At 56.2% G+C, this 21,868-nt stretch overlaps 1 protein-coding gene across 1 annotated transcript; it reads right to left on the bottom strand.

The window, feature by feature from the left end:
- Nucleotides 1–13,906: 13,906 nt before the first annotated feature.
- RPRML (reprimo like) lies at nt 13,907–14,826 on the bottom strand. Its single transcript, XM_009910530.2, has one exon. The coding sequence runs from the start codon at nt 14,334–14,336 to the stop codon at nt 14,001–14,003; it is 336 nt and encodes a 111-aa protein (XP_009908832.1). The 5' UTR covers nt 14,337–14,826; the 3' UTR covers nt 13,907–14,000.
- Nucleotides 14,827–21,868: the final 7,042 nt, after the last annotated feature.

The following is a 21,868-nucleotide window of genomic DNA, read 5'->3' as shown; positions in this document are numbered from 1 at the left end:
CCCATGGCAGTGGGGTTGGAACTGGAGGATCTTTAAGGACCCTTCCAAGCCAGCCCATTCTATGCAGTGGGTGCCCAGTTTGTGGCCTGTGGGGTGAAAACCCAGGAGCCTTGCCCTGTGTGTGGGTCACCAAACCTCTCTCACTGCAGCCCACAGGGTTGAGGGCTTTTGACATCTCTCTGGAGGTGAGGAACAGAGCCCTGCAGACTGGTGCAGACCAGGTGGAAGGCAGTGTTGAGTGTCCAGGCTGGTGCTTGTGCAGTGGTGTGGCAGCTGGCACAGCACACCCCCAGGCTGGCTGCTGGCTGCACTGGGAATTCATTCCAACCAATTAGTCCCAATTTCAATTATGTGAGAGAAGGAAGTTAGCTGATTAAAGCCCAATTACATTTTGTCTGCTTCTTCAGCTGTCTTGTCCCATCAAACCTGTGTTTGGGGACCCTGAGGGGGGGGGAGGGGGGTTGGGGGAGGTGGAGCTGCTCACAGCTGCAGAGAAAAACCTGCAGGATGTGAATGCTTCACAGAATCAGAGAACTGTCAGGGTTGGAAAGGACCTCAAGGCTCAGCCAGCTGCAACCCCCCTGCCATGGGCAGGGACACCTCACACCACAGCAGGTTGCTCACAGCCACCTCCAGCCTGGCTTAAACACCTCCAGGCAGGAGGCTTCCACCACCTCCCTGGGCAGCCTGTGCCAGGCTCTCACCACCCTCCTGGGGAACAACTTCTTCCTCACATCCAATCTCAATCTCCCCACTTCTAGTTTTGCTCCATCCCCCCAAGTCCTATCCCTCCCTGACACCCTCAAAAGTCCCTCCCCAGCTTTCTTGTAGCCCCCTTCAGATCCTGGAAGACCACAATTAGGTCTCCCTGGAGCCTTCTCTTCTCCAGCCTGCACAACCCCAACTCCCTCAGTCTGTCCTCACAGCAGAGCAGCTCCAGCCCTCTGCTCATCCTCGTGGCCCTGCTCTGAACTCTTGTGGGAGCTGCCAGAAAACATAACTCTGGGCTTAGCCCCACATGGATGAAAGCTTGAGCCATGCCAGGGCAGAGAGGCAGCACTCAGCACCTGCCAGGCAGCTGGCACAGGAAGGGGACAGCGCCCTGAGCTTGCTTCCATGCACACCTTGCTCTCCTGCAAGGTGGAGTGCTCTGCACAAGCCTCAGCATCCATCCTCACAGCCACACTGCTGTGCCAGCCTCAAGCAAGACACACTGAGGAAACCAGAGCAGCTCTTTGCTGAGGCAGCAGAGTTGTGTAGCTGTGCAGGTCCAGCCTCCCTTCCAGGAAGGTCACTCTAGTTGCCTGCTGCCATAGGCTAGGTGTTTCTCCTGCCTTTTGTGTTTCTCCTGCTCTCTGCTGATTATTGCCTTGGTAATTTCCACTTCCAGGGTCACATCCACAGCTAGACCAAGGTGAAAACTCATGGCCTTGCTGTTTTGGACCTGGAGCATCACAGGAAGGATGGATCCTGTCTTCCTCCCTCCCTAGAGTCACTCAGAGCTGTGGCATTCACCAGAGGCACAGAGAGGCACAGCTGGTGCTGCATAAATCACAGGCAGCCAGTGAGCCCACGTGGAAAGGGAAGGCAGATCTGGCAAGGGCCTGTGGTGCTGTGTGCCCTCTAATCACACAGCTCCTTGCTAGGAGAGGAAATCCATCTGCTGAGGTGAGGTCTTCAAAGGCTGCCACTGGGGCAGGACAGCCACAAGCATCTGAGAAGTCATCTTCAGCCAGGACTCAGTAACTCAAAAAGAGGAAAGCTGACTGATTGAAGGAGTTCTCCCAACACAGAGCACTGTGCCATGGCCAGATGAATACCATGGGATGCCACACAGACCCAGCTCTGCCACACAGATCCAGCTCTGCTACACAGACCTACTTCTGCCACACAGACCCAGCTGTGCCACACAGACCGAGCTGTGCCACACAGACCCAGCTGTGCCACACAGACCCAGCTCTCTGCCACACAGACCCAGCTGTGCCACACAGACCCAGCTGTGCCACACAGACCCAGCTCTGCCACACAGACCCAGCTCTCTGCCACACAGACCCAGCTGTGCCACACAGACCCAGCTCTCTGCCACACAGACCCAGCTCTCTGCCACACAGACCCAGCTGTGCCACACAGACCTACTTCTGCCACACAGACCCAGCTCTGCCACACAGACCCAGCTCTGCCACACAGACCCAGCTGTGCCACACAGACCCAGCTCTCTGCCACACAGACCCAACTGTGCCACACTGACCTACTTCTGCCACACAGACCCAGCTGTGCCACACAGACCTACTTCTGCCACACAGACCCAGCTGTGCCACACAGACCCAGCTCTGCCACACAGACCCAGCTGTGCCACACAGACCCAGCTGTGCCACACAGACCCAGCTCTCTGCCACACAGACCCAGCTGTGCCACACAGACCCAGCTCTCTGCCACACAGACCCAGCTCTCTGCCACACAGACCCAGCTGTGCCACACTGACCTACTTCTGCCACACAAACCCATCTCTGCCACACAGACCCAGCTCTGCCACACAAACCCATCTCTGCCACACAGACCCAGCTGTGCCACACAGACACAGCTCTCTCTGCCACACAGACCCAGCTGTGCCACACAGACCCAGCTTCCTCTGCCACACAGCCCCACCTCTGCCACACAGATCCAGCTCTGCCACACAGACCCAGCTCTCTCTACCACAACGATCCAGCTCTGCCACCCAAACCCAGCTCTGCCACCCACCCTCTCAGCTTCTTACACCTCTGTGCTAAAATCTGTTGTTAAACAGACATTTGGGCTTTGGTGATGATTAACCTGCCTTAAATGAACAAAGTGAAAATGGCTTCCATGCTGAGGACACAGTCTCCAGCTGTGCCAGGGGAGGCTCAGGCTGGATGTTAGGAAGAAATTCTTCCCAGCAAGAGAGATTGGCCATTGGAATGTGCTGCCCAGGGAGGTGGTGGAGTCTCCATCCCTGGAGGTGTTGAAGAGGGGATTGGATGAGGCACTTGGAGCCATGGTTTAGTTGATCAGATGGTGTTGGGTGAGAGGTTGGACTTGATGATCTCTGGGGTCTTTTCCAACCTGGTTAATTCAATTCTATTCTATTCTATTCTATTCTATTCCATCCTATCCTATCCTATCCTATCCTATCCTATCCTATCCTATTCTATTCTATCCTATCCTATTCTACTCTATCCTATTCTATCCTATTCTATTCTATTCCATTCTATTCTATCCTATCCTATCCTATTCTATCCTATTCTATTCTATTCTATTCTATTCTATCCTATCCTATTCTATTCTACTCTATCCTATCCTATTCTATCCTATTCTATTCTATTCTATTCCATTCTATTCTATCCTATCCTATTCTACTCTATCCTATTCTATTCTATTCTATTCTATCCTTTCCTATTCTATCCTGTTCTATTCTATTCACTTCCTCCTCTATTCACTCCTGGGCAGGATGAGGGCTGCAAAGGCATCCCTGGAGCTGGGTTGGGGCTGTCCTTACAACCTCAAATCCCTGTAGATGAGCAGCATCCACCAGAGCAGAGAGAGGCACTTTAGCTACGTGCTCCTGCCTTCGACGGCTGCCAGTGGCCCCCGCCGCTTCCCAGCCTGTTGACAGTGATGTCTTCAGGGATGTGCCAACCCAGCCTGGCTGTTGGCAGCATCCTGCTTTTCTCTGAACTGAATTTTCCACAACCATGTGCTGATGGAACAAACAAGCCCAAGAAGCTGCCTGGCTCTAAAATTAGAGGAGCACAAACGTGAGCAGACTGCTGGGGGAATCGCTTGGCTCTGTCATCTCGGTGGGAGAACGAAGTGTGAACCCAAAGATGTGCCCAGCACCAGGGAACAGGCAGCTGTCAAGGCTGTTGAGGATGTTTTGTGCCTCTCTGTGCTCTCTGGGTTGCTGTTGGGGGTTTTTTTCCACCCCCCAAAGGTATTCTCCAGGACTAAATCCAGGGGAGTCCAATCCCTCGGTTGTACCTGAGCAAAGGCAGGCTGGATTCAGGGAGCCAAACAACTGCTCTGAAGACATCAGAGCTGAGATACTCACCTTGCACAGACAGCAGAGGCCAAAGCAGTGTCCTTGACTGCACTGTGATCTCTGAACTCTGGCATTTCACCACTGCCCAGGCTCAGGCTGTTGGCACAGGTCTGAACCGCACCAGGAACCATTCTCACAAGGCACCGAGGTCATGGAATGAATCACAGACCCACAGAGTGGTTTGGATTGGAAAGGACCTCCAAAGATCACAGAATCCCCAAGGTTGGAAGAGACCTCAAAGATCACCAAGTCCAACCTGGCACCACAGAGCTCATGGCTAAACCATGGCACCAAGTGCCACATCCAATCCCCTCTGGAACATGAGAATGGAAAGACAGAGAAAATGGGAAGACACAAACTGGGGAGACACAGAGGCTGGGAAGACAGAAACTGGGAAGACAGACTGGAAGAAACAGAGGTGGGAAGACACAGAGGCTGGGAGGACACAGAGGCTGGGAGGACAGAGAGAATGGAAAGACACAGAGTCTGGAAAGGCAGAGGCTGGGAAGGCAGAGGAAATAGGAAGATGGAAACTGGAAGGACATAGCAATTGGAAAGACAGAGAAACTGGGAAAGCAGAGGCTGGGGAGACACAGAGGGTGGGGAGACACAGGAAATGGGGAGATAGGAACTGGAAGGACAGCAATTGGAAAGACAGAGAAACTGGGAAGACACAGAGGCTGGGATAGAGAAACTGGGCAGGCACAGGGACTGGGATAGAGAAACTGGGCAGGCACAGGGACTGGGATAGAGAAACTGGGCAGACACAGGGACTGGGGTAGAGAAATTGGGCAGACACAGGGACTGGGATAGAGAAACTGGGCAGACACAGGGACTGGGATAGAGAAACTGGGAAGACACAGGGACTGGGGTAGAGAAACTGGGCAGGCACAGGGACTGGGATAGAGAGAAACTGGGCAGACACAGGGACTGGGATAGAGAGAAACTGGGCAGGCACAGGGACTGGGATAGAGAAACTGGGCAGACACAGGGACTGGGATAGAGAAACTGGGCAGACACAGGGACTGGGATAGAGAGAAACTGGGCAGACACAGGGACTGGGATAGAGAAACTGGGCAGGCACAGGGACTGGGATAGAGAAACTGGGCAGACACAGGGACTGGGAAACATTTCCACTTCAGAGAAACTGGCAGGCAAAGCCTCTGAAGCTGTGAGGCAATGCTGGCTCTGAAATGCTGACAAAGTTTGGCTGCAGTTCTCCCTTGAGCACCTGACTCTCGTGGCATCAATTTGTCCCTTCCTAGCAGAGCTAATGGACTACAGAGGCTTCATCTGGAGGCTAATGGCTCTCTCACGGCTGACAGCAGGGAACCACGCTGGGCTGCGGTGGGGATTTATGGAGAGCTGCTCCTGAGTAATTGCCCAAGCCATCTCTCTGCTAAGTGAGGCCCTGCATGCACTGCCTGAGCACCGAACGGGCTCCCCCCGCTGCTGATTTAACCAGCACTAGATTAAAATTCAACGTGAGCATCAGCTGGAGGAACCTGACACACTTGCTGGAGGGGATGGCTCAGGAGGAGAGAGGGAGGTGGGAGGGCAGGAGGGAGACACGGGTAGCTTCCATTCTTAATTGATGGCAGCACAGCAGCCCGGAGAGCTTGCCAGAGCTCAGGAAACCTCTTCTTGTTTGCTTCTTAGGTCAGCCATGGGGCTGCAGGGTGAGTGGTTTGTTACCTCTCTACCAGCCCCCACACTGCCTGCCTCATCTTGGAGACCAGCTGTGGGACCTTCATCATTTGGGTAACAGCAGGCTGGCTGCAAAGTGGCATCACAGCATCCTTCTGAGGGCTCAGGGGGATGAGGGCTGCTCCCTGGCTGCTCTCCTGTGTGATCCTTCTGTGGGCTCAGGGGGATGAGGGCTGGTCCCTGGTTGCTCTCCTGTGTGATCCTTCTGAGGGCTCAGGGGGATGAGGGCTGGTCCCTGGCTGCTCTCCTGTGTGATCCTTCTGTGGGCTCAGGGGGATGAGGGCTGGTCCCTGGTTGCTCTCCTGTGTGATCCTCCTGTGGGCTCAGGGGGATGAGGGCTGGTCCCTGGTTGCTCTCCTGTGTGATCCTTCTGAGGGCTCAGGGGGATGAGGGCTGCTCCCTGGCTGCTGTACTGTGTGATCCTTCTGTGGGCTCAGGGGGATGAGGGCTGGTCCCTGGCTGATCTCCTGTGTGATCCTTCTGTGGGCTCAGGGGGATGAGGGCTGGTCCATGACTGATCTCTTGTGTGATCCTTCTGTGGGCTCAGGGGGATGAGGGCTGCTCCCTGGCTGCTCTCCTGTGTGATCCTTCTGTGGGCTCAGGGGGATGAGGGCTGCTCCCTGGCTGCTCTCCTGTGTGATCCTTCTGTGGGCTCAGGGGGATGAGGGCTGGTCCCTGGTTGCTCTCCTGTGTGATCCTTCTGAGGGCTCAGGGGGATGAGGGCTGGTCCCTGGCTGCTCTCCTGTGTGATCCTTCTGTGGGCTCAGGGGGATGAGGGCTGGTCCCTGGTTGCTCTCCTGTGTGATCCTCCTGTGGGCTCAGGGGGATGAGGGCTGGTCCCTGGTTGCTCTCCTGTGTGATCCTTCTGAGGGCTCAGGGGGATGAGGGCTGCTCCCTGGCTGCTGTCCTGTGTGATCCTTCTGTGGGCTCAGGGGGATGAGGGCTGGTCCCTGGCTGCTCTCCTGTGTGATCCTTCTGAGGGCTCAGGGGGATGAGGGCTGGTCCCTGGCTGCTCTCCTGTGTGATCCTTCTGAGGGCTCAGGGGGATGAGGGCTGGTCCCTGGCTGCTCTCCTGTGTGATCCTTCTGTGGGCTCAGGGGGATGAGGGCTGCTCCCTGGCTGCTCTCCTGTGTGATCCTTCTGTGGGCTCAGGGGGATGAGGGCTGCTCCCTGGCTGATCTCTTGTGTGATCCTTCTGTGGGCTCAGGGGGATGAGGGCTGGTCCCTGGCTGCTGTCCTGTGTGATCCTTCTGAGGGCTCAGGGGGATGAGGGCTGCTCCCTGGCTACTCTCCTGTGTGATCCTTCTGTGGGCTCAGGGGGATGAGGGCTGCTCCCTGGCTGCTCTCCTGTGTGATCCTTCTGTGGGCTCAGGGGGATGAGGGCTGGTCCCTGGCTGCTCTCCTGTGTGATCCTTCTGAGGGCTCAGGGGGATGAGGGCTGGTCCCTGGCTGCTCTCCTGTGTGATCCTTCTGTGGGCTCAGGGGGATGAGGGCTGCTCCCTGGCTGCTCTCCTGTGTGATCCTTCTGAGGGCTCAAGGGGATGAGGGCTGGTCCCTGGCTGCTCTCCTGTGTGATCCTTCTGAGGGCTCAGGGGGATGAGGGCTTTCCCATGGCTGCTCTCTTGTGCACATACACTTGGAGGGAGGCACTTGTCCTTCCCTTCCCCAGCCAGATGGGGACATGCCTGAAGTCAGGCTAGAGGTCTGGCAGGGAAACCAAGTGGTGGTGGAGAATCCTAGACCCACCCATGAGAGAGGTCCAGCCCCTAACCCCCATCAGCACTCAGACCTGCAGAGATCCCCTCCAGCCCTTCCCCAGGCCCTCCAGGGCAACCTGTGCCTGGAAGAACCTGGCTCCCTCCACCCACCTACAGAACAAGCCCAGAACTGCCAGACAAGAGGCAGACTTAGATTGGATGTGAGGAACAACTTCTGCACCGTGAGGGTGGTGGAACACTGGAACAGGTTGCCCAGGGAGGTGGTTGAGGCTCCATCCCTGGAGATATTCAAGGTGAGGCTCAACAGAGCTCTGGGCAGCCTGATCTAGTGGAGGGTGTCCCTGCTGACTGCAGGGGGTTGGGCTGGATGATTGAAGGTGTCCAGAGAAGGGCAGTGAGGCTGGGGAGAGGCCTTGAGCACAGCCCTGGGAGGAGAGGCTGAGGGAGCTGGGGTTGCTTAGCCTGCAGAAGAGGAGGCTCAGGGGAGACCTTCTTGCTCTCTGCAACTCCCTGCAGAGAGGTTGTAGCCAGGTGGGGGGTTGGGCTCTTCTACCAGGCAAGCAGTACCAGAACAAGAGGACACAGTCTCAAGCTGTGCCAGGGGAGGTTTAGGCTGGAGGTGAGCAGAAAGTTCTTCACTGAGAGAGTTGTTAGCCACTGGAATGTGCTGCCCAGGGAGGTGATGGAGTCCCCATCCCTGGAGGCGTTCAAGAGGGGATTGGATGTGGCACTTGGTGTCATGGTTTAGCCATGAGGTCTGTGGTGCCAGGTTGGACTTGATGGTCTTTGAGGTCTCTTCCAACCTTGGTGATTCTGTGATCATTTTGGGGGGGGCTCTCCAAACTGTATTGAGTCTGGGTTGAGCTTACAACCTGGGTAATGCCTCCCTGCCTAGGAAAAAAAAAGGCAAGGAAAGAAAAGTCTGTTGCCATAACAACCTGACTCTGCCTCTCATTACCATGGCAATTCTCAGGAATTATTAAATACTGTGTGTGTGTGTTTGGTGCAGGAGCTCCAGCTCCAAGTACATCTGGTGCTGGGCTCAGGTTGGGATCCTCCCCCCACCCTCATCTGTTTGTCTGTCTCATCTCGTTTAACTCTTTCCGTGCCCTCAGCCAAGGCTGCCAGGGGAGGGAGGAGGAGCTGGGCATTGCTTGGGACTTCAGAGAATGGTCTGGGTTGGGAGGGGTCTCCAAAGCTCATCCAGTCCAATCCCCTCTGCAGTCAGCAGGGACATCCGAGGGCAGGAGATTGAACACATCCAAGTGCCAGGTTCTGCACTCTGGCCACAACAACCCCAGGCAGTGCTGCAGGCTGGGGGCAGAGTGGCTGAGAGCAGCCAGGCAGAGAGGGACCTGGGGATACTGGTTGATAGCAGGCTGAACATGAGCCTGCAGTGTGCCCAGGGGGCCAAGAAGGCCAAGGGCATCCTGGCCTGCAGCAGGAAGAGTGTGGCCAGCAGGAGCAGGGAAGTCCTTGTGCCCTGTGCTCAGCACTGCTGAGGCCACACCTGGAGTCCTGTGTCCAGTTCTGGGCTCCTCAGCTTAGGAAAGAGGTTGAGCTGCTGGAAGGTGTCCAGAGAAGGGCAAGAAAGCTGGGGAGGGGTCTGGAGCACAGCCCTGGGAGGAGAGGCTGAGGGAGCTGGGGTTGCTTAGCCTGCAGAAGAGGAGGCTCAGGGGAGACCTTCTTGCTCTCTGCAACTCCCTGCAGGGAGGTTGGAGCCAGGTGGGGGTTGGTCTCTTCTGCCAGGCAAGCAGCACCAGAACAAGAGGACACAGTCTCAAGCTGTGCCAGGGGAAGTTTAAACTCGAGGTGAGGAGAAAGTTCTTCACTGGGAGAGTTGTTGACCATGGGAATGTGCTGCCCAGGGAATTAGTGGAGTCCCCATCCCTGGAGGTGTTCAAGAGGGGATTGGATGTGGCACTTGGTGCCATGGTTTAGTCATGAGGTCTGTGGTGCCAGGTTGGACTTGATGACCTTTGAGGTCTCTTCCAACCTTGGTGATTCTGTGAATAAATCAAAATCAAGAGAATCAAGAGAAGTGTGGCCAGCAGGGCCAGGGAGGGGATTCTCCCCCTCTACTCAGCTCTGGGGAGACCCCACCTGGAGTACTGCCTCCAGTTCTGGAGCCCCTATTACAAGAGGGATATGGAGGTGCTGGAAGGTGTCCAGAGCAGGGCCATGAGGAGGAGCAGAGGGCTGGAGCTGCTCTGCTGTGAGGACAGACTGAGGGAGTTGGGGCTGTGCAGTCTGGAGAAGAGAAGGCTCCAAGGTGACCTCATTGTGGCCTTCCAGTATCTGAAGGGGGCTCCAAGAAGGCTGGGGAGGGACTGCTCAGGATCTCAGGCAGTGATAGGACTAGGGGGAATGGAATGAAGCTGGAGGTGGGGAGATTCAGGCTGGAGGTGAGGAGGAAGTTCTTCCCCATGAGAGTGGTGAAGCCCTGGAATGGGTTGTCCAGGGAGGTGGTTGAGGCCCCATCCCTGGAGGTGTTTAAGCCCAGGCTGGCTGAGGCTCTGGCCAGGCTGATCTAGTGTGGGGTGTCCCTGCCCATGGCAGGGGGGTTGGCACTGGATGATCCTTGTGCTCCCTTCCAACCCTGACTGATTCTATGAAAACAAAATGAAGCCAGCCTCATTCCAAAACCCCAACAAACCTGCTGCATCTTCTTGGGAGCCAGTAGCCACTTGTGGGCTTCAGTTAGATGAGGAGAGGAGTGTGAGGAACAAGCAGAGCTCTTTGTAGAGACAGGCAGCAGCAGGAGCTGTTAGGCTTTACTGTCTTGACACAAGCCCTGCAGTAGCCACCTCACCCTCTGGCTGCAGGGCTTGTGCCCACGGGGCAGGGCAGCTGGGGCTGAGCTGGCAGCTCCCCTGAGACCTGGGGAGCATCCTGGTGCCCCCAGCACCCTCCCTGCCACCAGGCACTACCTGCTCTGGCATCTTCTCTGTGCAAACAGAGTGGGGGAAGGAATCAGAGCAGTTGAAACAGCAGCCCTGCCTTCATCTCAGAAGGGTCTTTAGACTCTAACTCTCTAACCCAAGAGGTTTCCTCATCATGCCAGCCCTCCCTGCCTTACTTCTCCCTTCACTGGCTCAGATCAATGCCTGGCATCAGTCCTCCAGAGGTCTTCTTTTCCCTAGCTTATTCCTCCTCTCAGTGGGGTAATCAGCCTTTTATTGGGAGTCAAATGGGAGGAGGACTTGTGTGCAAGTGTCTTAAACCCACTGCAAGCAAGACAGAAGCCCAGGAACCCCATGGAGATAGGGGCCATGTAGTATGGTAAATGTGGACGGTGCTCACCACCTGCATCACTCTGCAGAGCCTCTTCTGTTGGCCCACACAAGCTGGAACTGCAGACATCACCTTGATGGTTAAAAAGAGACACAGCACAGCTAGAGGATGGATAAGGCAACATAAAGCTGGGCTCTTGCCCCAAGGGGCCATGTGGAAAGCCCTCCCTGTCCTCACTGACTCCTGAGCAAGCTGCCTCTGTCTCAGCAGGTGCCCAGCTCTGCTCTCAGGGGCAATACATTGCTCCTCCACCTCATGTGTACACAACCCTACTGTGGTTGGCTTTTCTGCACTCCTCTGGAAGACTCTGGAGCACAAAAGGGATAAAGACCCCCACAGTCTCTCCAGGATGTGGCTTCTAAGGACACTTGGTGATGTGGTGGCTCTATGGGATTGCAGAGCCTCCAGTATCTGAAGGGGGCTCCAAGAAGGCTGGGGAGGGACTTCTCAGGCTCTCAGGTAGTGATAGGACTGGGGGGAATGGAATGAAGCTGGAGGTGGGGAGATTCAGGCTGGAGGTGAGGAAGAAGCTCTTCACTGTGAGAGTGGTGAAGTCCTGGAATGGGTTGTCCAGGGAGGTGGTTGAGGCCCCAGCCCTGGAGGTGTTTAAGGCCAGGCTGGATGAGGCTCTGGCCAGTCTGATCTAGTGTGAGGTGTCCCTGCCCATGGCAGCGGGGTTGGAACTGGATGATCCTTGTGGTCCCTTCCAACCCTGACTGATTCTATGATTCTATTTCCCCCTTGGGGCAGCAGGACTCAACAACACACACCAGCTCTGGCAGCCCCTGGGGACAGCTGAGATCATTTGGCCAGCTCCCTCACTCAGGGCACTGCTGCAGTTTGGAGTGAAGGTGGTTTTGATGTTTTCTTTGGATTAGCAGCTCTTCCTGTGCCTTGCTGCCACTGCTGCCCCTGGAAGGCTTCTTCCATCACCTCTGAATCCTCTCTTGTGCCGGGCTCATGGCTAGTGGATGGACTGGCAAGGGGGAGCAAACGCCAGCTCCAAGCAGAAGCTGGATGGGAGTCCAGGGAGCATGTCTGAGCTGTCTTCTGGTTGCACAGGGACCTGAAGACCATAGAATCATAGCATCATTTCGGTTGGAAAAGACCTTTAAGATCCTTGAGTCCAACCATCAGCTCCACACCACCATGGCCACCCACCCCAAGTGCCATGGCCACATGCTCTCTGAACACCTCCAGGGATGGTGACTCCACCACCTCCCTGAGCAGCCTGTGCCAATGCCTGACCATTACACCGTCAGGTGATGCATGGAGTCGACTCCTAAGTGTTTGCAGAGCTGGATCATGGTGTGCAGTGGGGTTATTTGCATCTCAGGCTGCACTCCCACCGTGGGAGCAGTGGGCACTCGTGTGCAAAGAGGTCAGTGGCAGGGACCACGATGCCCTTCCACGCTGTGAAGCTGCTTTCACAGGCAAGGGAGCAAACCCTCCATGCTGAGAAGGGCTGCTCAGGTCTGCAGACCCACGAGCTGCTTATAAAACCCCAAGCCCTGCCTGTTTGGTCATGTCACTGGCACCAACAGGACAGCTCAGAACTCTGAATGCCCAATCCTGGTCCTGCTGCCACGCTGCCCTTCTCCTCTGAAGGTGTCACAGGCAGCAGCTGAGCGGAAGCGACCAGGGACAGCGCTGCCGGCGCTGCTCTGCGTGGGGTTTAGTCCGGCAGCACCCCCTGGGAGCCCTGCAGAAGGTGCTCAGCAAACATTGATTCATTCCAACACGTCCTCTAACCCTTCAGGGCAAGGCAGAGAGCTGTTCTTCTGGATTTACCTCCAAGCAGCCCAGCTCCTCCAGCAGCCTGGATTGCTTTCCCCACCGCCGAGGTGCCCCCAGCAGGAATACTGTTGGCGCAACAAAACTCAAATTATTTCCATCTCCCACCCACAGGCAGAGCTGCAATTCCATCACAGAACACGGGTCAGGAGTCCTCCTCCTCTCACATAATTTAGCTTTGACAGCTCATCAGGATCAGAGGAGCTGGGAGATTGGAACTCAGAGGCTCGAAATCTTGCTTGGCAAGAGGCGCTGCGAGCAGCTTTGCTCCGGGGCTGCGCAGGTATTCCTGGCACACACACCTGAACTTCCCGGCCCCTGATCAATCTGTTTGCTGCTGGCTGCTGCCAGTGGCCCCTGACAAAGGGATGCTCCTTCCTGCTCCAAAGAAACGCCTCCCATTAGAGCTCAGCTGGCAGCTGAGCTGATTGCAGCTGGAACGAGGACGGGAATACCTGAGCCCCCCACACATGCAGGGAGAGAAAAGGAAGACAACACAAAAGTCTCTTGAACCAGGTTCTTCGTTGGGTTTGGTTTGGTGGGGTGTGTTGTGGTTTTTTTTTCCTCAGTGTTCAGCAGTTTACAAAAGGACTACAAAAAACCCTCAAGGACTGTGACAACAGAGCACTCAGGGGGAAAGGCTGCTGGCTACAAAACCAGGCATGCGTCGGGGTTGGGGTTTGCACTTCTCGGGGTTCTTTTCTCCCTCCAGCACAGTGGGAGAGGAGAAAAGGACCAACTGATTGGCCAGGAGAGCTGAGGGGAAGAAGGAAGGACATGCTGTCCCCTCCCAAAGCTGCCAGAAGCTGCATGCTGGAGGTCCCAGGTACAAACAGACACATTGTGTAGCACAGAGAGGCTTCGGTGTACGACCCACACAGCACTTCCCTTCCCCTGCCCCCCACCCCGGGGGCAGAGAGGTGGAGATGTGCTCCATGCCATGCATTTTGCTTTCCCTTTGGTTTTGGGGGTTTGATTTGCCTTTCCTGGGCAGTTAGTTACCTTTTTGTGGTTGCTGTCGGTGGTGGTTTGGTTTGGTTTGTGGTTATGGGTTTGGGGGGTTTCGCTTTTTCAGCCCTAAATCCCAGGTAGCAGTATCCAAGGAAACAGAGGAGAGTCCAGAGCTGCACATTATCACTGTTCCTGCAAGTTTCATGCAAAACTTGAGCCATTTCTGCATGCAACACGATGCTGGCCATTTATTGTGCTTCATACAACTCTGGGGAGACGTCCCCACGACAGCTGGCTGGCTGGGAAGGACAGGTTGGCTTTCCCACGGACACAGACAGATTAAAAGACCCCCTCCCCAGCCCTCCCCTTCTCACTCCCCCCCCCCCACACACACACACATACACACACAGAGCTGCCCCAAATGTGCCTTCTTGGCAGCAGGTGCAGACAGTTCACTTGCCTACAGAAGCCTGGAGGCTTCAGTAGAGTCCCATGATTGCAGCTCCCACATCCTTGGAAGGTCTTCGGTCCTTCACCAGGAAGTTAATCATGCTCTCCGACTTGATCAGCAAGTTGCAGCCCAAAAAGAAGATGCCAAAGAGGACAGTCAAGGAGAGGACGCAGAGGACAGCGATCTGCACCACCCTGGTGATGTAGAGGCTCCTCTCGTCGGGTGCCAGGACCGAGGAGCCGCCGTCGGTCGCCAGCACCGAGCCGGTCCCGTTGCAGCAGGCCATGAGCACCCCCAAGCCCTGGGTCCTGTTGGGGTAAGCTCCCTGCTCTAGGAGAGTCTGGTTGAAAAGGGACTCGTTCATGGTCTCTGCACGATCCCAGGGCTCTGGGGGAGGCAGGAAGGAAGCTTCTGGTGCCCCTGCCTACCCCTCACATGCCGGGGCTCGGCACCTCCGAGCCACCTCCTGCCTTTCTTCTCCCAGCGCCTGGGATGGAGAGCAAACTTCTGGAGGCTGTGAGCAGGTGGAAGCCAACTGTGGAGCCCAGGGCTGGCTGGCTCCGGGGTCCCTCCCGGCACAGACGGCGTTAGCACAAGCCCCCAGGCGAGCAAAGAGAGAGAGAGAGAAAAGGCGAAGGGGGCACAGGGGACAGGAAAGCAGCCGGAGGTCCCCCCATGCCTCCTGGCCCTGCCTCTGCCCCGAAGCTGCCACCCCGAAGCGCAGGGCAGCGGAGTGATGCCCACTCCCGGCGACAGGAGGGAGAGCTGGTTCCTGCCGGCTGGGAGCTCCACAAATGCAAGTTCCAAGCTAAAGTCTTCACCGTGTTCAAAGAAAAAACAGCAACTCCACCCCCTTCCAGGCTCCCCCCAGGACCGCCTTCCTCCCCCTCCACCCTCACCCAGGCTGCCCACCCCTTCCCCGTGCCTCTGCACCCCCTCTCTGACCTGCCACGGGTGCCTGCGCCCACCCCTGCGCCACCCCCGGCTGGGGGCTGACCCCTAAGGCCCTGCAGAGCAGCACCTAACCCATCCTTCCCCCCAGCCCCCCAACCTGCCCCCCGAAGCTGCCCCCATGGTCTGTGTTCATCCTGGACCCCCGGCAGGTCCCTGTCCCCCTCCAGCGAAGGCTGCCCTGGGCCTCAGGTCAGTGCTGCTCTCGCCGATCCCTGGCTGCTGCTCTGTGCCACCCACTCCTTCTTGCAGAAGGTCCAATCCAGCCCAGTCCACCCCCAGCTCTGCTTAGTGATGCTTGTCCTGTGCCTCCAGAGGAGAGATGGATCCAGCCTCCTCTCTGCATCCTGATCTTCCTCCGGCTGAGGGTTTCCTCCCTGAGTACCTTTGCCTCCCTCTTCTCACCCCGACCCCCCCCCCCCCCAGCTCTTTTAGCCCCTTTGAAGAGGAGCACTGCAATGCTGCACCCCAGTCTGTGCCCAGCACCCCTGCTCTGCCCTGTTCCCAGCTCTGGGTCCTGCAGCAGCATCACTGCAGCATGGCAGAGCCTCTCACCCAGGCCCCTCAGCCCCAGCAGGCGATCCCAGGGGAAGTTCCATCCACGTTCCTCTCCCTGTGTCAGCCCAAGCTCCCGAAGTGACACCACGAGTCGGGGGGCACAGCCCTGCCCGGCTCAGTCCTAGCCCTGCCCAGCTCAATCCCGACCCTGCCTGCCCCAGAGCTGTGCCCACAGAAGTGCCCTGGCCCATTGCTGTTTGCCTGGAGCCATGTCAGGGTGGCACTCAGCAGCAGGTCAGCCCCGAGCAGCAGATCAGCCCCGAGACACGATGCCGACGACCTTGTTGTGATTCATCTGTGTCCATCCCGGCTGGCTTCCTGTGCCCAGCCCCTCAGGGGCATTTTAAGAACCCTGAAATGAGAACTGCTCAGGGCCAGCTAGGGCAGAGGCGTGGGGTTGGCCGAGGATGGAGCTGGCTTGGCAGAGAGAATGCCAACTGATTGTCCTTCTAGGCAGCTCCAGCCCCCTGCCCCTCTTCTGCTGCTGTGACTGCAGGGGCTCAAAACCTGCTTGCTTTGGGGTTTACTTGTTGCTTTTTCCTCCCTGCTTTGCGCCTGGAGCCTCTCTCCCTGAAGGGCTGCCCGGTCTGCGAGGGCAGTGTGCAGCAGGGGCGCTGGCAGAGGGATCTTGACTGAGCAAGATCATCTTCTCCTGCTTAACCTGAGGGCCAGGGAAAATGCCCACGAGAAAGCAGAGCATCCCCAGCCCGGCTGGGAGCTCCTCTGCCCGGCTCACTCCCAGTCTGAAGGAGTTTCTGCTCCCTCTGGTGGCTCCAGCTCCAGCCTCTCCTCTCCCCACGCACCCGAGCGTGGATTTGGGCTGCTGCACCCCTGGCTCCTGGGTCACAGCCTGCAGTGGTGGGGCAACCAGGGCCACGGGGCTGCTCGGCTCTCAAACACCTCCCTGCCTGCTCCTTGCCCTCATCCATTCCTCATCCATCCACCTCTTACACAGTGCCCAGAGGTAACACCACAGGATGTTCTCAGGACAAGCAGCACCACCTTGCTCACGTTAAGTCCACACCATCCTTGTCCTCAGGCAAGATGAGAGCCCAGAATCCTGCAGGCAGGTCAATTACTTCATCTGGGGACTTTTCCCTTCTTCTTCAGAGTTTTCTTCCCCAAGATGGAGTGTCCCAGTTTATGCTGGGCAGGGAATTTCAGGGCAGGGTTGTGACCCTCTAGATCCAGCAGCCTCTTGCTAGCCTGGGCCCAAGTGCCATGGCCACACATTTTTTGACCCCCTCCAGGGCTGGGGACTCCTCCACCTCCCTGGGCAGCCTCTTCCCATCCCTGACCACTCTTGCAGCAAAGAAATCTTTCCTAATCTCCAACCTAACCCTCCCCTGGCACAGTTTCAGGCCATTTCCTCTCATTCTATCACTTGATACTGGGGAGGAGAGACCAACTCCCACTTCTCTACAAGCCAGCCAAGGTGCAGCCCTTTTTGACACTGCATGAGGATCGATGGACTTCTCCTAACCTCCTTTATCAAACCCTCATTAACAACTCTTGGGGAAGGTGTTTGATCCCAGGTGAAAAATGATCCCAACACTGAGCCCTCCCACAAGACCATGAGAGGGCACCCGCAGGGACAGTGGGGCTGAGAGGGGAAGCAAAGAAGCATCAGAACTTCCTTGAAAGCCAACAAAAGTCCCAGCTAATGAGGCAGAGTCCCTGGAGATGTTCAAGGTGAGGCTCTGGGGCTCTGAGCAGTCTGCCCTAGCTGGAGATGTCCCTGCTTACTGCAGGGGAGCTGGTCAAGATGACCTCTGGAAGTCCTTCCCAACCCAAACCATTCTGTGATGCTGTCATCTCCATCTTACCCTGGCAAACTCCCTCACCCCTTGTTGAGAGCCACACAGCTCTGGGGCAGGAGCTCTTGTCCTCACCCATCCCTCCCAGCGTGGGGCTGTGGTTCAGCACCTTGCACATCCTCAGCCCGCAGCATCCGGCGCCGCCAGACAGCGCCTGCAGCTCTCCACACCCACACCAGCTCCCTTCCTGCTGTCTGGTGTCTGCTGGAATGCCTTGACCCAGGGTTGTGTCACTACTGTCCCCAACCCCTGACACCAAGTGGGACAGAGCCCTTCTCTCCCTTTTGCCCCCCAGCCTGTACTTTGAGTGCCTCAGTTTCCCTGGGTCTGAGCAGGACCTCGGGATCGCAGGGCGAGGAGGGGTTTATAAAGCCCCCTCAGGGGGCATCCACAAGCAGCCCAAGCATTCCAGCTGGGACAAGCCCTGTGTAGATCCAGATCCTTGCATCTGCTCAGCAGAAGAGCAATTTCTGAGGACACAGAGGGGTTGAAACCAACCCAGGTGAGAAGAAAACCCAAATTACCTGACCCACCGCTGCAGCTCACTCCCTTTGTGATGTCCGAGTTTAAACCCACACTGCTGGCTTCAGCAGGCCCAGCTCTTGGCTGAGTCTCACTCAGCTGCCAGCTGTTGCAGCAGGGATATTCCCAGTGCCCTGAGAACCCACACTTCCATGGAATCACCTGCTTGGAAAAGACTTTAAGATCATCCAGTCCAACCATAACCTGACACCCCCTGTTAGACCATGTCCCTGAGCTCCTCACCCAAACCTCTTCTAAACACCTCCAGGGATGGGGACTCCACCACCTCCCTGGGCAGCCTGGGCCAGTGCCCTGTGACCCTTTCAGTGAAGAATCTTTTTATTCCCATCATCCCAATTTCCAATTTGAATCTTCCTTTTGGGTTTTTTCCTTCATTCATTTTCATATTCAAGCTGCCCAGGGAGGTGGTGGAGTCCCTGGAGGTGTTCAAGAAGTGTGTGGACACAGCACACTTTGGGACATGGAGCTGGGATTGTTTAGCCTGGAGAAGAGGAGGCTCAGGGGAGACCTTCTTGCTCTCTCCAACTCCCTGAAGGGAGGTTGGAGCCAGGTGGGGGTTGGGCTCTTCTCCCAGGCAAGCAGCACCAGAACAAGAGGACACAGCCTCAAGCTGTGCAGGGGGAGGTTTAGGCTGGAGGTGAGGAGAAAGTTCTTCCCAGAGAGAGTTGTTGGCCACTGGAATGTGCTGCCCAGGGAGGTGGTGGAGTCCCCATCCCTGGAGGTGTTCAAGAGGGGATTGGATGTGGCACTTGGTGCCATGGTTTAGCAGTCAGGAGGTGTTGGGTGCCAGGTTGGACTTCATGATCTTTGAGGTCCTTTCCAACCTTATTGATTCTATGATTCTATGGCTTAATGGTGGTGGGTTGAGGGTTGGACTTGATGATCTTGGAGGGCTTCTCCACCTGAAACGAGCCTATGATTCTACAGTTTCAGTTTCAATTTCCTCATGTTTCCATAGCAGTTGGTATTTGCTCTCTTTCTCCTTAAATCCTTGCCCTCAGAGGCAGCTCAGGCTGAGTTTTAGAGCCCAGGCAGCTCAGGCTGGGTTTTAGAGCCCAGGCTGCCTTTCAGGCAAGAGTTAATAAAAGAGGGAGTGAGCAAGATCCTGCCAGGAATTAGACCCAAGTGGAAGAGCCTATGGGAAAGAGCCTGTTAGCCGGGGGCTATAGGTCACTAGTGCCGAGTACTCGCTGCCAAGGTTTATTAAGTCCCGCTCCGAGCTGAGAGAGCAAAAAAAAAAACCCCATGAGGAGCTGGCTGCAGAGCGGGTGGGGGCACTCCCTGCCTCCCAACTGAATGACGAGCTGCAGTTTCCTCTGGCCGGCCCCGCTCACCCTGTGTCATACACCCCGGCTCATGATTCATCTCCTGGGCTGCTCGCAACCTCCAGCTGCCCCGGCGCTGCTCCCCGCCGCTCACCGAGGGGCCGGTCCCAGCAGCCCCGCAAGGCTCGGGGCTGGCCGGAGAAGATGGGAAGGCTGTGCGCGGCGGTCGCGATCCTGACGCTCTGCGCGGCCGGCGCCTGCGGTAGGTTTAGAGCCTGTAGCGCTGTTCCTTGCTTCAAGCCAGGTCGCTTAAGCCGCTCTGCTGCTTCTTCCCGGAGTTTCTGCGTTCCCAGGCTTTGCGATTTCCTGGGGAAAGCGCTCGGAACGGGGCTGGCAGCCTGGAACCTCGCTGCGGTTTCAAAGCGCTGCTTGGGCTTCGGCTGGGTCGGGGCCAGAGTTTCTCAGAGACGTTCTAGGGTCGAGCCGTGGTTTGGGGAGGAGGGGTCGCTCTCACCCTGGGTGAGGCAGGGCTGTGTTTTCTACCTACGCTGTGTTTGGCTGGGCACTGGTGTGTAATGGAAGCCCCGGGGTGTGACCTGGGCTCTGTCCTTCACAAACAGAAAGCGCACCGGGGGGGAGTGCGCAGGGCAGGTGGACCCTGGGTCCAGGGCTGTTCAGATGTCAGCGCTGCTGTCTCCCGATATTTTTTCCCTCGTGTTATTTTGGTGCTTTCCATGAAGCACTCTGGCACCAGGGAGCTGCAGGACAAATGCAGTTTGTGTATGGAAAAGTTTTCCCACGTCTGAAGCCTGGAGAAGCCCAGAGCAGCGTTACCTCCTCCCCAGGTGTGCTCCCAGGGCTCAAAGCAAAGCCTGTAGCTGCACAACCCGAGGTGTTCCCACTTCCTCAGCTATAAATCGGCCTCATTGTTTCCCAGGCCCCTACTCGAGGAGGGTTTGGGGCAACACTGTTCTGGCTAAAGAATCCCAGGGTTTGTTGAATTCCCAGGAAGAGCCTGAGGCTCTGATCTGCTGCTGCTGGATGCAGCTGTCGCCAGCACAGGACATGGCACAAGCCCTGGAGGAGTTTGCTGATGGTACAACGGTTTTGTTGATGCAGTTCTGCTCAGGATCTTCCAGTGGTGGCACTCCAAAGCAGGTCAGGCTGTTTGCCTTGCTGTGAAGTACTTTGGTTGCACTGCTGAGGAAAGAGGAGGCAAGGCTGGAGAGGTGCTGCCATGAAATCGTTGGAGATGTGGAATAGCTGAACTAGTTCAAGTGATCTGTGGCCCCTTTCCTCCCAGGCCACTGAAAGCTCCCCACTGCTACATGGGGCACATAAAATCACTTTGCTTGCTTGTTCCATTGGATAGGATAGGATGGGATAGGTTGGGATAGGATGGGATAGGATAGGATAGGATAGGATGGAATAGGATAGGATGGGATAGGATAGGATAGGATAGGATAGGATAGGATAGGATAGGATAGGATAGGATGGGATGGGATGGGATGGGATGGGATGGGATAGGATAGGATAGGATAGGAGTAGAATAGAATAGAATAGAATAGAATAGAATAGAATAGAATAGAATAGAATAGAATAGAGCAGGTTGGAAGAGACCTTTGAGGTCCAGTTTGGGGCTGTGCAGGTGATTTCCCTGCTCCTCTGCCTTCCTGCCTGTGCTCAGCTGAGCTCAGTGTAGGGCAGCTGCTGGCAGACAGGGAGAGGCTCAGAGCAGAGACACAGCCCCAGGATGGTGTGGGCAGGAGATCAGCCAGAAAAAGCCCAAATCCTTATCACTGAGTCAAGCAGAAAGGGCCAGGGAGAGGCTTTAAGTAAGGCTGGTTTTACTGAACTATTTTAATCCAGCTTTCTCTGTGCACATTCTTGGTCAAATTGGCAGAAGGGAGAAAAACAAAGAGTGTGGCTGGGGGAGGAGGTTACTGGGAGGGCAGACTGGGGGGGGACTGAGTAATTGTCTCCAGCCAGGGCAGGGTGATGCTCAGCCACAGGCGTCTGGGGTACTTGGAGTGCATGTCTTGAGCTCTCTGGGGGCTGCAGCTCTGGTGGTTCCCATGCTGCCCAGTTTGTCTTTCTCTGTATTTCACGGGCTGGAAGTTTTTCATTTCAGTTTTGGGTGGGTTTTTGGGGTTGGTTTCTTTTAATGCCTGAGTCTTCAGGATCAGCTCAGCTGCTTTCACAGAGAGGGGGGGGAATGCAGCTTCAGTCCTTTGGTTTGTTAGGGTTTTATGGCTAGAAAAACAAACCCTCAGAATGAATAAAAAGGAGAGAGAGACAGGACTAAAACACAAAGACTGTCTTAGTTTAGGCTGTGCTGGGCTCTTGTTAACCTGCTCAGGGCCAGAGTCCTGAGCCTGGGAAGTGCTGCTGGGCACTCACAGGGCCACCATCTGAAGGGGCTCAAGCTGCAGCATCCTCAGCCTGTGCTTCTGCTCCTGCATCACCCCAAAGAGCCACTCCCAGCCTCCCTCCTGACACCAAACCCTGTGTCCAGCCACAAGAGCAGTGCTGGGAATGCCAAAACAGGGACATCTCCCCTCAGCTCAGTCTCAGGCTGTGCCAGGGGAGGTTTAGGCTGGAGGTTAGGAAGAAGTTCTACACAGAGAGAGTGATTGCCCATTGGAATGGGCTGCCCGAGGAGGTGGTGGAGTCACCACTTGATAGGGTGCTTGGTGCCATGGGTTAGTTGATTAGGTGGTGTTGGATGATAGGTTGGACAGGATGATCTTGAAGGTCTCTTC

The sequence above is a fragment of the Dryobates pubescens genome, chromosome 36 (assembly GCF_014839835.1).
Source record: "Dryobates pubescens isolate bDryPub1 chromosome 36, bDryPub1.pri, whole genome shotgun sequence".
Classification (NCBI taxonomy): domain Eukaryota; kingdom Metazoa; phylum Chordata; class Aves; order Piciformes; family Picidae; genus Dryobates; species Dryobates pubescens.
Note: the sequence above shows the minus strand (reverse complement) of the source record. Positions and strands in the feature narration are given on the sequence as shown.